The following is a 13,858-nucleotide window of genomic DNA, read 5'->3' on the forward strand; positions in this document are numbered from 1 at the left end:
AGGAAATAAACTTGAAAAATAAACACTTTGGCCTGCTTTTCCTACTGGTATGAAAAATTCCACAGTAGCCAGAAACCGGCTACCTCAAGTTATGCCAGAAGATCACACTTACCCATCTCTTCCCAAGAGGAAGAGAGCCGGGATTTCTGCAGTCCTGCTGGTATTGTCTTGGATCATTTCAACATACACGCTGTCATTTTCATATGCATTATCGGAGATGATCACTGCCAGCCCTCCATGTTCCTGGATAATACGTGTCTTGGACAAGAATGAGCAACCCCTGCAACAGGCAGAATACATTAAAGTAACAATTTAGATGCATCTTTTCTTCACAAAATGGCAACTTAATGGCATATCTTTTTGAGCAAGTTTGTGCTATATCGTCATGAAGACCAGGGTTTTTCATAATCATAAAACAACTTGAACTTGCAATTATGCAACAGTTTTATATTTGCATTTATTGAAGGAACATAGTGTTTCACCCAAATAACAGTCATCGGGGTAATACTGCATTAAGCGACAGATAAGATGGAATGGTGATCTGCAACTGGCCGGTTGGTTGAGATAAAGACAGTGCAGAGATCAGGAACAAGACACATGATGAACAGTGGTCAGAGGACTAAACAAGTACAGGGTAATATATACAGAAGAGTTTGGAATGGGTCATCTGGGAGGTGGAGTAACGTGAGAGTAAGCAGAGGGTTCTTCCTGGCTCAGGAAGTAGTGCTTAAGTGAAGATTTAAAGGAGTGGATACTGCGGTTTTGGAAATGAGGTGGTGGGGTGGATAGTGCTTTCCAGTGGTGCGGGGCAAGGAAGCAGAAGAGACAATCGAGGTGAGCAGGGTTGTCGGGAACAGTGAATTTATGGAGGGTGCTGGGGCAGGGGTTGCACAGAGGAGAGTAGTGGGAGATTGTATCAGCCAGGTAATGGAATGTAAGCCCTTACAGAGATTTAAAGGGAAGATGGTGAAGAGTAAGGGGCAGAGTCCTGGAGCACATAGACCTGGAGAGGTCAGTCGGTCGTACGCATCATTGATCCTTCGCAAAACAAAAGGGGTGATGGCTGCAATGTTAAGAATTAATCTTAACATCTGGCATTCCTGTGGGCATCACTGTTCCTTCATCTCTCGGAACACAGAACGATATAAGGCAATCAGTTGTGTCTTGAATTTCAAGGCAAAAGGCAGAAGGACTGTAAACCATATGAAAGGGGGTCTGAGAGGTCTACAATTATGATAAAAGAGAGTGTATAATGGCGAGAAGAGGTCTGACAATTAGAGACACTAATGATGGTGGTTTGGTAGAATGATGGCTTTGGAATTCGGATTAAAGAGCATCACAAAGGTCACAAGTGTACGGGAAGGTGGATATCCTGTTAAATATGAGTCTAGGCATTTTGCCATTTCGAGAAAGGCAAGATAGTAGTCCCATAGTTAGCATGGTTACTGGCGTTCAGCCGAGCGGACAGGAAAGAAAGATCGAGGCAGAGACGTTAAAGAGGGACAAGAGAAAGAAACATGTGATAGGAGCAAGTTCTGTGACGGTCTGTAGGGGGAAAAGATTTAATGGGAGCACCGGAAGGGGTTGCGTGACCTCAAGATGGTTGTCAATTCAAGTTGGAAAGAAGGAGCATGGCGGGCAAGTAGTGGGGGGGTAGATAGCAGGTGAGGAGAAAGAAGCGGAGGGAGGCAATGGAGGGCAGTGAGGCCGTCACTGATTTTGTCAATTTAGAGGGGATGTAGTGGTTAGGAAAGAAGATATAGCATAAGGACACAGCATACGGGTCAGAGCAAAGAGTATTGATGAGATTAGTAAAGTAGGAGGATTGGTAGCTTCCATGACCGTAGGGAAGGAGAGGGCATGGATATAGTAGAGTAGAAGAGCATGTTAGTAGGAGTATGGTCTTTGCACACCTGCAAAGGTAGCATTGAACGTCTGTTTTAAGGAGGAATATCCTAAAGAGCGATCCAGTGTTGGGGGTGAGGGCTAGAATGAATGAAGACACAATAGGGGTAGAGATGTTCGAAAGAGGAAGAGAATAAGGTTAAAGTAAGAGAAGGCCTGTTAAATAACAGTTCCCCGAGAAGGAGCAAGACAGGTGGACCCGACTTCGGCTTGTGCCAGGGAGTATGGTTTGAATTTATATTTAGAGATGGAAGTGGAAGAGCGCAGGGGATACTGAACTGTAAAACAGTATGACCAGAGGGGTAGAGGACAATTGTAAGGATTAGAGGTAGAAAGTGAAGAGGAGACAATCTGATTTAAGAAAGAACATTGGAGTAGTTAGAGATGACAGGTGACTTGGTTCCCATTTAGGACTTGACTCTATTAGCACTGCAGTGGCTTTGGTGAGAATGGAATGAAGGAAGAGGACCAACTCAGGGAAGGGACTGAGGGCCTGAGGCCCTACGGATCAGGATGAGAGTGGGGCAGGTGGGAAGAGTTGCGTAGCAGTGCATATAAGTGAGTGTGGTATAAAGTGGTTAGATGCACGAAGGTCAGGAGGATGAACATTAGGCCAGCCCTGCCGTCTCTTGTGAATACACATGAGGAGTGCACTTTGGCCGTAGAGGCCGTAAGTGTAGTAGGTCGTAAGGTGGTCATCCAAGTCTCTGTAATGGGCAATGCCATGAGATGAGAATATGAGAACTGCAGGGCCGGTGCTATCACTAGGCAAGGTTAGGCGTTTGCCTATATTTACAAATGTCAGAGCGGCAAAATGCTGTAAGATGTACTGCCTGTAGTCATAGCACCGGCCCTGTTCACACTGTCTGCATCCTGCAGGCTGAAGCTGGCTGCAGCAGCAGCAGCAGCAGGCCAGGAAACGCAGCACCAGGTGCTGTGAAATGATGGTGTTGGGTCAGGGTCATGAGTGTGCCCCCTAGACCATTGTGATTCTGATGCTGCAGTTTGCAGACAGTAGACCTCTTCTTCTTTGGGCCAATGTGGCCTGCGTCTGTCGGCTGCCGTCTGTGACCTGGCCTGTCCTGGGCCGGCCCTGGACTAGCTGCAGGCCTGCAGCAGCCTTCTGCTGTGCGTGTGCCAGGCCAGCAGGCCACACATCCTGGCGGCGGTAGCCCCTGTGCTAAGAGCGGCCCTGCTGTGATGCAGAGAGTGACACATAGTCTGCAGGTGAGGTGCTGTCTGCTATTAAAATGTAATTCATTCCTTACTGGAACCCAACTACTTTCGTGACCGTCACATTTGCATTCTTCCCTCCCTGCTGTGCTGCCTCTCATTGCATTCCCACCATCAGCGTCGCTGTGAGGTTTGTTTGTTGAAATGATGGGTCTGGCAGAATGCAGTGCATGGCCTGCCCATGCCAACGACTGCCGACACCATGGTGCATGTCCCCCAACCCTTTGCAATTATTAAATGTTAGCTATGCTTATCAGCTTATGTTTTGCCTGGTTGGCAGTGGCTGCAGGCCCTCTCCAGAGATGTGAGGCCTCCCACCCCCCGGTATTTCCCTCTCATCTATATCCCCCTGCCTTCATGTTTCCTCAGCTTCCCTCTTGTTTTCTATCTACTTCACTCTCTACGTGCGTGCTGTCTCTTCCCTCTTCTTGACTTCATCCTGGCCTCCATATTCTCCCCCTTATTACTCCTTCTCTTTCCTTACTACCTCGCTGTTTTCAGGCTTCATTCATCTCCTTCCCTCTCTGTGGATACAGTCCCCCATTGCCCTGATCTCTGATTCCCCCTCTCTCTCTCCCTAACCCTCCCCCTCCCCCTTCCTCTCTCGTTACTGCGTCCTCTGCTACACCTTCCCTGTGCTTTCCTGCCCTTCTCCCCCAAATCTGTCCTCTCTGGCTCTCACTCTGAGTTTGAATACAATGGGCCCGTTTTCAGGGTTTCTGGGATAAAGGATTTGGTTTAAAGGTACGCAGGTTTGTTCCTCGGGTGGGGAAAAGAATCATTGAGTTTCTGGCTCGTTGATCTTTTAAGTTGTGGATAGCGTCTAGAGGGTGATTTACATAAACTATGTGCATAAATTGTTCATATATGCTGTAATAAAATGAGTATTTTATGGCACACGTTACCCTGTATCAATGATCAACCAATTGTGTGCACTCAGTCATATGAAATCATGAACTCACTGAAAAATCTCATGTTATGAAATATCCTAAAATCCACAAGTGTGGATCCCTATCCACGTTATTATCTTCCCTGCCCTTTACTCTCCTCTTACTCATTCTTCTGCCATCCTGTCCCTCTGCTCATCCTGCTCCCCTTTTTCCTCATTGTATATGGGTGCCCATCCAAATCTTCCCTCATGCTGCATCCTCTGCCTCCCTACTCCTATTCCTTCCGACTCTCCATAATCTTTGCACTTCTTCCGCCTTCCTTCAAGCCATAAGTGTCTCTGTGCCCTTCCCAATCTTTACTCCTGCTACATCCTCTACTGTCTTACTACTCTTACTCCCTCCTCTGCTCCTGGTCTTACTTCTTCTAAGCTCCCTTGCCTCGTTACTCTTATACCAGCCCTTTCTCCTGATGCTTTACTCTTCCCCCGACCTTCAAACTCTAATCATACCTCTGCCCTCCTTTCTCTTCGCTCTTACCCCTTCTTGTGCCATACTCCTCCCCTCCTGTATCCCCTTTCCTGTGCCTCCCTCAGCCATCCTGTTGATTCCCATCCTCGCTCTTCATCTTCCCACCTGTCCCTTTCCCTTTCCGCCTGACTCTTTTCTGCTCCTCTGGGTTGTGGGCTATGGTATTTCCCGCGCACAATTGACTGACTAAACAGCTATCCAGATTTTCATATGCACTGGTCATATTGTTCAATCAGGCAGCCTGCCACTGTTTCTCCAGTGTATGACTGTCACTGCGTTGTAATGCCATTGCATGCCCACACAAAAGCCCCAACTGTTGCCTTTGCCAATGCTTTCTTAAACTGTTAACACTTCGCAAGGACGAACATCCTGCAGCTTCTGCTCTCTCTCTTCTTGAAAAATTGCAGTTTAGAGTGAGAAACGTGGACTGTCAGACAGAATGTTACAGTTGGTAAGTAACTTGTTCTTCGAATGGATTGTGTCCTCCCACGTATTCCTCATATTATGATAGACTCCCATAGCAATGGTAATTTTGGAGGTGGGAGTATCGATTATTTTTTCTCATGGATGGAATGGAGTAATGCCTTAGCAAATAATCCTTCATTGGAAGAAGCATCTAAGCAGTAATGCTTGATGAATGTATGCATTGGTGCCCATGTTGCAGCTGAAAAAACATCCGCTGCAGGGACTCCCCTCTTCAGAGCCGCAGAAGTAGCCATACCCCTAGTGGAATGGGCTCGAAGCCCATCCGGCAGGTCCTTTCCCGTCAATCAGTAGCACTCAACTATGGACAAAAATGATCCAGCGGGCTATGGTCTGTTTTGTCACCGCTAATCCCAATTTATGGCCAGTATAACCTACAAAACGTTGGTCATTCTGACGTAATTTTGACATTCTTGAAATATAAAAACGGAGAGCCCTTTTTGGGTCCAGTCTATGAAACCTCTCCTCTTCTTTGCCCAAATGAGGAGGAGGGTAGAACGTAGGTAGTATGATTTTTTTTGTGACAAGTGAAAGTCAGAAACTACTTTTGGTAAGAAAGAAGGTTTAACCTCAAGTTCCTTGTGAAAAGCAGTGTACGGAGGTTTGCATGAGAGAGCCTGCAATTCACTAACCCTGCGGGCTGATGTTAAGGCCACAAGAAGGACAGTTTTTAACGTTAGAAGCATCAAGGGACAGGAATGCAGAGGCTCAAAAGGAATACACGTTAGAAACCTAAGTACAAGATTTAAATCCCAAGTTGGGACATGAAAAGGTCCAGAGGGTACACATTAGTGAGCCCTTTCAGGAATTGAATGATTAATGGAATTTTAAAGTAGTAAACCTCTTCCAAGGAGCGTTTGAAAATGGACAGCGCAGCTAGATATCCTTTAATTGTTCCGAACTGGAGCCCCAGATTGGCTAGATGCAATAGGAAAGTAAGCACCATTGTGGTGCCACATTGAAAAGTGTCTACATCTGTATCCCTGCACCAGATACTGAATTTATTCCAACACTGGTAAAGGGATTTAGTTGCTGGTCTTCTCAACCTCTCAGAAACCATGCATGAGGGTTGAGTGTCTTGACCTCTGGATGGAGAACCCGACCTTCCTCTTGCGAGAGAAGATCCTCTCTTTGCGGAAGACGTATTGGAGGGCAGAGGTACATGTCCAAAAGGTCCGGGTACCAAGTACTCCTGGCCCAATCCGAGGCAATTAGGATCATGGTGCTCCTGAACTTTCTCAACCTCCTGATTACGTGAGGAATGATGGGGACTGGCAGAAACACGTACAGAAGTGGTGTCAAATCTGGAAAAATGAATACCCTTCATTTGAATGATAGACGTAACTTGATGGCCGTGGGCCAACCGTCTTATGCACCGAATTGGAGAAATATGAACTGCTATGCTTGACCGACGAGCGGCCATTTTAAATGTAGTAAGAATCGCCATTTTGCTTGTTAACCATTGCTCATTGCTTTTTGTCTAAAATCTGCTTTGCAGCTTGCAATTCTTGCAGATTCTGCTTACTCTGCTCAACTGTTAACATTGTTGTCTGAATATGAAAGGACAAGGTCGCGGGACTGAAGAGTTTGCTGAAACTCCTCATGAGTAGCCAGAGAGGAATGCCCACGCTCCCTCTCTGTAGCCTTGGAAGGAAGCTGCAGGGCATTTAATCACTTCACAGCTGCCAGCCAGTCTCGTACAATGGTAGAATATGTTAGAATAATACAGTTAAAGGCTTGAATTATGCTTCTCTTACGGCCCCCCTTCGCAAAACCATTTAGAACGTGTCGGCTCCCAGGACACGAATAGTACCCCATAGATAGCAAAGCTTGGAATGTGGCTCTTCCCCCGTGTACAGATTGCTTCCAAGAACAGAACCACCGTGTTCTAAAAGATGCCTCCGCACTTTCTAAATTGCACATTGTTACTAGAATAGACATCGAAAGCATTATAATCGTCATACTCGTCGGATATGTCCATCGTCATCCCGAGTTCAAAGGAACTTAATACAGAGGGGTGTTGAACATGACTTTGCTGATTGTATGATATGCAATTTGTATATATGTAACTGATGTACTTAATTCGCTCTCTTGCGTCCCTCGAGGTCTAGGAAACTCACGTTGCGGGGCGCGAGATCAGAATTGGCCAATTGATACTATCTTTTGCTTGCAATAAACCCTAGCATTGGGAATTTGAAACCTCGTGTCTGGCGCATCTTTTCATGTATGGTCATTGCCTTGTTTCCATAGCACGAGGGACCCCTAGGGGCCCCTTTCAAGATGGCGCCCGAATAGGGACCCTCCCCCACTTGCCCCATCGTATATGTTGTAACGGAGTAAAGGCGGAAGAACGGGGAGGACGGGACAGTCGAGCCGGGATCAAGAAGTGTACGGGGCGCCCTGTAGAAGAGAGGAGAGATTCCTTCCGCAGATCTGCACACATCTGATCCCTGATCGACGTACTGGGCCAGAGGGCAAAGGAGGCGAGGGTCCCGAGACGAGGCAGAAGCCAGAGAAGCGCAGACACGACGTGGGGAGAGGTTGCGTTAGAACAGGCGACTTGTTTTATCAGGTGAGTCATTCCCCGATTCAAAGAGAAACCTGATTTTTGGTAGAGTGTTGATTTTGCAAACTCAAACGTCCAGGTAAAAGTGGCTAACCAAAGGGGAAGGTTAAAGAAACATGCCTGGAGTACTGTCCACTTTAGCGGGACTTTTCAGCTGCGGTAGACAGTCCTTGGAATATGGCCAAAGTGCACCACCTGGGGGAACGCCGGCTTATGATATGTATGCGAAATATGGTGTGGGTGCGATAATATTTTGTGAAATTTGGCATAGGCAAACTAGAAAGCAACCCGACCATCAGTGGCTGATAAATGGTAGTTTTGAGATGGGGAGGATAGATAACCTAGAGAGGGTGCTGATGAGAAAGAAAGCGCGACCTGCAGCTTTTGAGACCGTCAAAGATTGGAGGAGGGAAGCGATGCTCTGACTAAGGAGTAGAGAGAAGCATGCACGTAGGCATAAAACGAAGCTTGTGATAGCAGAAGAGAAGGAAGAGGAGGAGTTGACTGAGAGTCTAAGACGGGAAGGGAGACGGGACCAGATGAACATAGACAGAATATACCCGCAGCGGGAACTACACATAGCAGATGAATTAATGGAACATTTGTTAACTAACACGGGTCGAGGCCCAAAACCAGAATCGAAACCAAACACGCCAGCAGTGACTGCGCGGGCCCAACCAATAGCTCTCATACCCCCTCCCGCAGCCCGAGCACTTCCCCTCACGCAAGCGTTAACCCAAGCCCCGCCCACAGCACGAGCACTCCCACAAGCGCAGACTGCGGACACACAATTTCCCAGCACCCAGCAAGGCCCTTCACAGATGCCACCTGTGTCACTTGTCCCATCCGCACCTCCCGCTCTAGAGACAGATTCAGCACCATCCGCCCCTCCCGAAGTCGAGATTGAGACTGGGGAGGCAAGAGGTGGGGCTGAAGGAACAGGATTTGGACGGGTAACTCGAAGTGCAATCAGCAAAGAGAGAAAGATTGAATTACGACAAGAGGCAGAAATGTACATAGAAGGAAATGATGAGACGGCAGCATTGGCCTCATTATATGGGTACCGAAGAAGCAACGAGAGACAGGTAGTGTTGGAATCCATGGGGAAAGTTTTGGTGGGAGAATGGAAAAAGTTGCTTGACAAATTAACACCACAACGATTGTTAGATTTGAACCAACTAGCATGTTGTAGAATAAAAGATGAAGACGTGAAGGAATATGTGGATAGACTTTTTGATCTTAAAAATAAGTTGGATAATGAGTATGCCGAAATGTTTACTGCGCCTGGGTACAGGGGTCGGGATATTAGAAGAGAGGGGTGAGGGACGGTAGAATCATACATAGAGCGGAGACATTCAACGTCATCTGTACAGAAGGGCGAGAAATTGAAAGTATGTATACGAGAAGCGGTAAAATGGGCATCAAATCCTAGTATTCCAACAATGGTTTTACATGATATATTTGATGAATATTCCATACCAATGAAAAGAAAGGCACTGCAATCGATGGCTGAACATTTGATGGAGAAGGATATAAAAAATAATAAGGCCAGCCCACCTAAGATACTAGCGGTATACAGGAGAGCATTCGAGCGAAGTACAGGAGAAACGGGCCTATCACTGGACTTAGGAATACTATTGAACCTAAGAGAAGGGGGAGGGATCGTGAGTGGGGCATTTCCAATGAGAGAGGTCCTGCCCACGTTTGTACCAAAAGTAGAGATCCCTGCGACGGGAACAGTAGGAGCGCAGGTAACACCAGCCCATTTCACCGCCCAGTATGTGCATGTCCCCTTTTCCAGGCAAGAGGTGAATACTATAAAACAGACGATTCCCGATATAAGAAAGAATCCAGCAGGGTTCTACAAGGAAGTGGAGTCAACCCTGAGATCAGCAGTGCTTACTATGAGCGATATAGATTTGATTTTCCCAGCCATTTTGCCAGCAGATATATGGAAACAGATGAGGACGGTAGATGACGCGGGGGTTTTCGGAGTTACTACTGGGGGATAAAAATAGAAAAGTAGGGGAAAATCCGGGAACCCGCATGGCAGATCTACCAGAACGGATAATGCGGAGATTGAGGGAAATAATTCCAGAAAAAAGGATTCAGTGGGACAAATTAACTACATGTGTACAGGGCAAGGATGAGCCAGTAACAGATTATTTCAATAGATTTGAAGGAGTATTCACAGACTTCAGTGGGCAGAATGTGAGCACAGAGTCGGGGAAAAGGCTATTTGTTGATAAATATGTGAGGGGACTAATATCGCCAATTCAAGATATGTTAATGACGTCGGAAAGTTCCTGGGCAGCAAAACCGGTGAGCGAGATATTACACATAGCCCAATATTACGAGAACAGGGTAAATGTGGCGAAAGAAAGAGAGGTGAAGGATAGAGTAAATTTAAAAACAAGGGTGTTACTCCAGCAGGTCATTGGATACAATAGAGGTAGAGGTAATGCACAAGGCCGGGGAAATTTGAATAATATGCATTTGGTGTCATTGGGATTAAATCAATGTGCGTACTGTAAGGAGGAAGGACACTGGCGAGCGCAATGCTCGCACCTACAGAATAGAGGTGGGTTTGGTCAGAGAAGGCCTCATAGAGGACATCAGGGGTCGAACGGCCCAAGCAGAAGTAACATGCAGCAGCAGCAGGGATATACCAATGGAGGTACTCAGACCCAATCATATGGCCAAAACCAAGCACAACAGAACCAGACATTGAACCAAAGTGTTTCGAACCAAAAATCGGGGCGGGCAGGGCCAACAGAGAAATGATCAGAGTGGAGGACATCGAGGGGGAAATGGGAATATTTTTGATACACAACCAAACACGTATTATAGCAGTAGCGGTGACTACACATCGGACGATGTGTTATTTTCATGATAGGATAGCCCACGACAGGGGTCGGAACCAGTGTCTATTCCCGTGAATCAGAGGACCCTACGTAGAAATGAGAGTCGGGAATAAGGAGCACCGTTTCCTTGTAGATACAGGGGCACAGAAGTGTTCGAAAGACCACCACTTGGTTCCGGAGATACCACTGTCGGGGCAGAAGAATGTTTCTGTAGGGTTCACAGGTACACCAGTAAATAACCCCATGTCCGAAGCTGTCCCAATTACAATAGGACCATTTATGGAGCAGTGTCCATTTCATTTGACAGAGAATTGTGGAGAGAACTTGCTAGGATTCAATTTGTTGAGAAAATTGGGGGCAGTCATACATTGTACGGCAGATGGGGTGTTCCTCACGATGTGGCCTCACGATGCACCGGTGACGGAATTCATGTCAAAAGAGTTGCCAGAAGAGTTAAGTGGAGTATCAACCTGTCTGTGGGCAATGCATTATAATGATGTAGGATGCTTGAAAATAATGCCAGCAAAAATAACTTTGAAAGAAGGTGTAACACTACCACGAATTCCCCAGTATAAAATTTCTGTTGAAGGTGAGAAGGGATTGAAAAGCATTGTTACTGACCTGGTGAGATTGGGGGTGGTTGAGGAAATTGCAGGGAGCACGTGCAACAGCCCGATTCTTCCAGTTTACAAGAAAGGAGGCAATGAAGTACCCTATCGTTTCATAATTGATCTGCGTGCATTAAACAAAGTGGTAGACCCACAATTCCCTTTGGTCCCAGATGTCACAACAATACTGACCATGATACCGACAACTGCAGAATACTTTAGTGTAGTTGATTTGAAGAACGCATTCTTTAGCATCCCAGTGGATAAAAGCAGTAGATATCTGTTTGTGTTCACTCTAGGAGGTTGATCATTCACATTCACACGCATTCCACAAGGATATACAGAAAGCCCGAGCATTTACAGCAGAGCGCTAAAAGAGCAGCTAGACATGCTAGAAATACCCAAAGGTTGCATACTCTTGCAGTACATAGATGACTTGTTATTAGCGGCTGACACGAAGAGATCTGCAAAGAAAGTACTGTATTACTCTTGACACATTTAGCGACCCATGGTCATGAGGCGAGTTTGAAGAAATTCCAGTATAATCAAAAGGAGGTGTCTTATTTGGGATACCTACTTTCGAAAGAAGGGAGAAGATTAACACCAGAACGCATAAAAAGTATTTCTAGTATGCCTATTCCAAAAACTCAAAAAGGAGTGAGAGCTGTAATAGGCATGGCCTCTTATTGTCGGCAGTGGATCAGTAATTTTGCGTTGATTGTGAAGCCGATGATAAAATGGACTAAAAAGGATGCAGAGATGCCTTTGCAGTGGGATGAGGAATGTCAGAAAGCGTTTGAGCAATTGAAAGTTGCATTGTGTGTTGCACCAGTTTTAGGCACTCCCAACTATAAAAAGATCTTCAGACTATTTGTGAGTGAGAGTGAAGGATGTGCATTGGCGGTTTTGACACAGGAACAAGGTGGAAGAAAAAGGCCGTGCGGCTATTTTTCTTGCGCGTTGGACCCTGTAGCGCGCGCTCTACCACGATGTTTGCGATCCGTCGCAGCGGCTGCTGCGTCAGTGAAACAAACGGAAGGAATGGTATTGGGGCACACTAATTCTGATGGTGCCACATGCTATAGACGTTCTATTAAATAGGACGCAAATGCAACACCTCACCTCAGCTAGACTGACAAGATATGAGCTCATCTTGTTTGCACCCCACATCCAAATTATGAGGTCTAGCGCATTGAATCCTGCAGAATTAATGCCACTGCCCATAGCAGAAATTGGTGACAACGAATCACCACCCCATGATTGTTTAATGATCACTGAAGAAGAAACAAAGGGAAGGATTGATTTGAGCGATATCCCACAAAAAGAGCCAGATGGGGAGTTATTTTGCGATGGCTCTTGTTTTAAATTACCTGATGGCACATCAACGGCTGCATATGCAATTACTACCCTAAAGAGAGTTGTAGAGAGCAGAAGGATCCCCTACAATTCGGCACAAGCCGCAGAAATAATAGCACTGACCCGAGCCTGTGAACTCTTTGAGAATCTGAACGTAAATATTTATACTGACAGCCAGTACGCCTTTGGCGTGGTTCACAATTTTGGCCGACTTTGGGCTGAGAGGGGTTTCTTGACATCACATGGAGCCAGGATTCAGCATGGCCCTTTGATTGTGCGATTGTTGTCTGCGCTCACGTTTCCAAAGCGCCTAGCTATAGTAAAGTGCGAGGCGCATAAGAAAGTAACATGCAGAGTGGGAGAGGGAAACGAGTTTGCAGACAGGATTGCGAAGCAAACAGCTACAGATTTGGGGAATAAAATGATGACAGTACAGACTGAGGAAGTACCTTGTATGATAGAGAATGGAGTTGCCACAGTCAAAGAAATGCAGGCTGAGGCCACAACCGAAGAGATTCAGGGGTGGGCTAAGGGCTCTGCTGAGTTAGATTTGGAAGGATGTTGGGTGGACAAGGAAACAAAGAACTGGATGTTGCCAAATTGTTACGTAACTGCAATGGTTATAATGGTGCATAGCCCTACCCACATTTGCGCAAAGAAAATGGTACAGCATTTATCCACAGTATGGAAGAATGAGCACATAAAAAAGAATGCAGAAAGGCTAGTGCAGAATTGTATCACGTGCCTGCAACACAATGTAGGAAAGGGAACCGTGACTCCAGCAGGTAGTTTCGGCTCTCCCTCTATGCCGTTTGAGGTGGTCTATTTTGATTTCATAGAAATGGAAAGGTGCCAGAACTACAAATACGTGTTAGTGGTAATCTGTGCATTCAGCAAGTGGGTGGAGGCATAGCCTTTAAAAGACTGTACTGCCATGTCCACAGCAAAAGTAATGCTGAAGGAGTATTTCTCCCGGTTTGGGTTGCCTCGTGTCCTGTAGTCAGACAACGGCCCCCACTTTGTGGGCGCAGTAGTGCTACAGATCTGTGCAGGTCTGCAAATAGAGAAGCGATTCCACAGTTCCAGGCATCCCAGTTCTGCTTGGCTTGTGGAGAGACACAACGGAATCCTGAAGTCAAAGATAGCGAAAATTTGCGCTGGGAGCAAGTTGAGTTGGGTGGATGCATTACCCCTAGCGCTGTTGTGTATGCGCACGTCTGTGCAGGCTAAGACTGGGCTCTCCCCTTATGAGATTATAATGGGGAGACCAGCAAATGTATGGTGCGCACCGCAGCCCAGAAAATTATGTGAGGTCGAGCATCCTATGTTAAGCACTTACTGTGGACTTTTAATACAAAAGTTGCGTTTGATTCATCAGCAGGTGCAGGAGGCGTTGCCGATGCGATATACAGGACCGGGGCACTC

At 46.4% G+C, this 13,858-nt stretch overlaps 1 protein-coding gene across 2 annotated transcripts in view; it reads right to left on the minus strand.

Moving 5' to 3' along the window:
- PRADC1 (protease associated domain containing 1) overlaps positions 1-13,858 on the minus strand; it is a 186,413-nt gene that overhangs the window by 55,635 nt on the left and 116,920 nt on the right. For both annotated transcript variants that reach the window (XR_011282318.1, XM_069632309.1), the window contains exon 4: positions 113-280. Coding sequence is in view for 1 of the 2 variants with exons in the window: in XM_069632309.1 (XP_069488410.1) it covers positions 113-280 (168 nt within the window). In the remaining variant the exon portion in view is untranslated. The remainder of the gene's footprint in view (positions 1-112; positions 281-13,858) is intronic.

This window comes from Ambystoma mexicanum, chromosome 6q (genome assembly GCF_040938575.1).
Source record: "Ambystoma mexicanum isolate Mex_15411 chromosome 6q, UKY_AmexF1_1, whole genome shotgun sequence".
Classification (NCBI taxonomy): Eukaryota; Metazoa; Chordata; class Amphibia; order Caudata; family Ambystomatidae; genus Ambystoma; species Ambystoma mexicanum.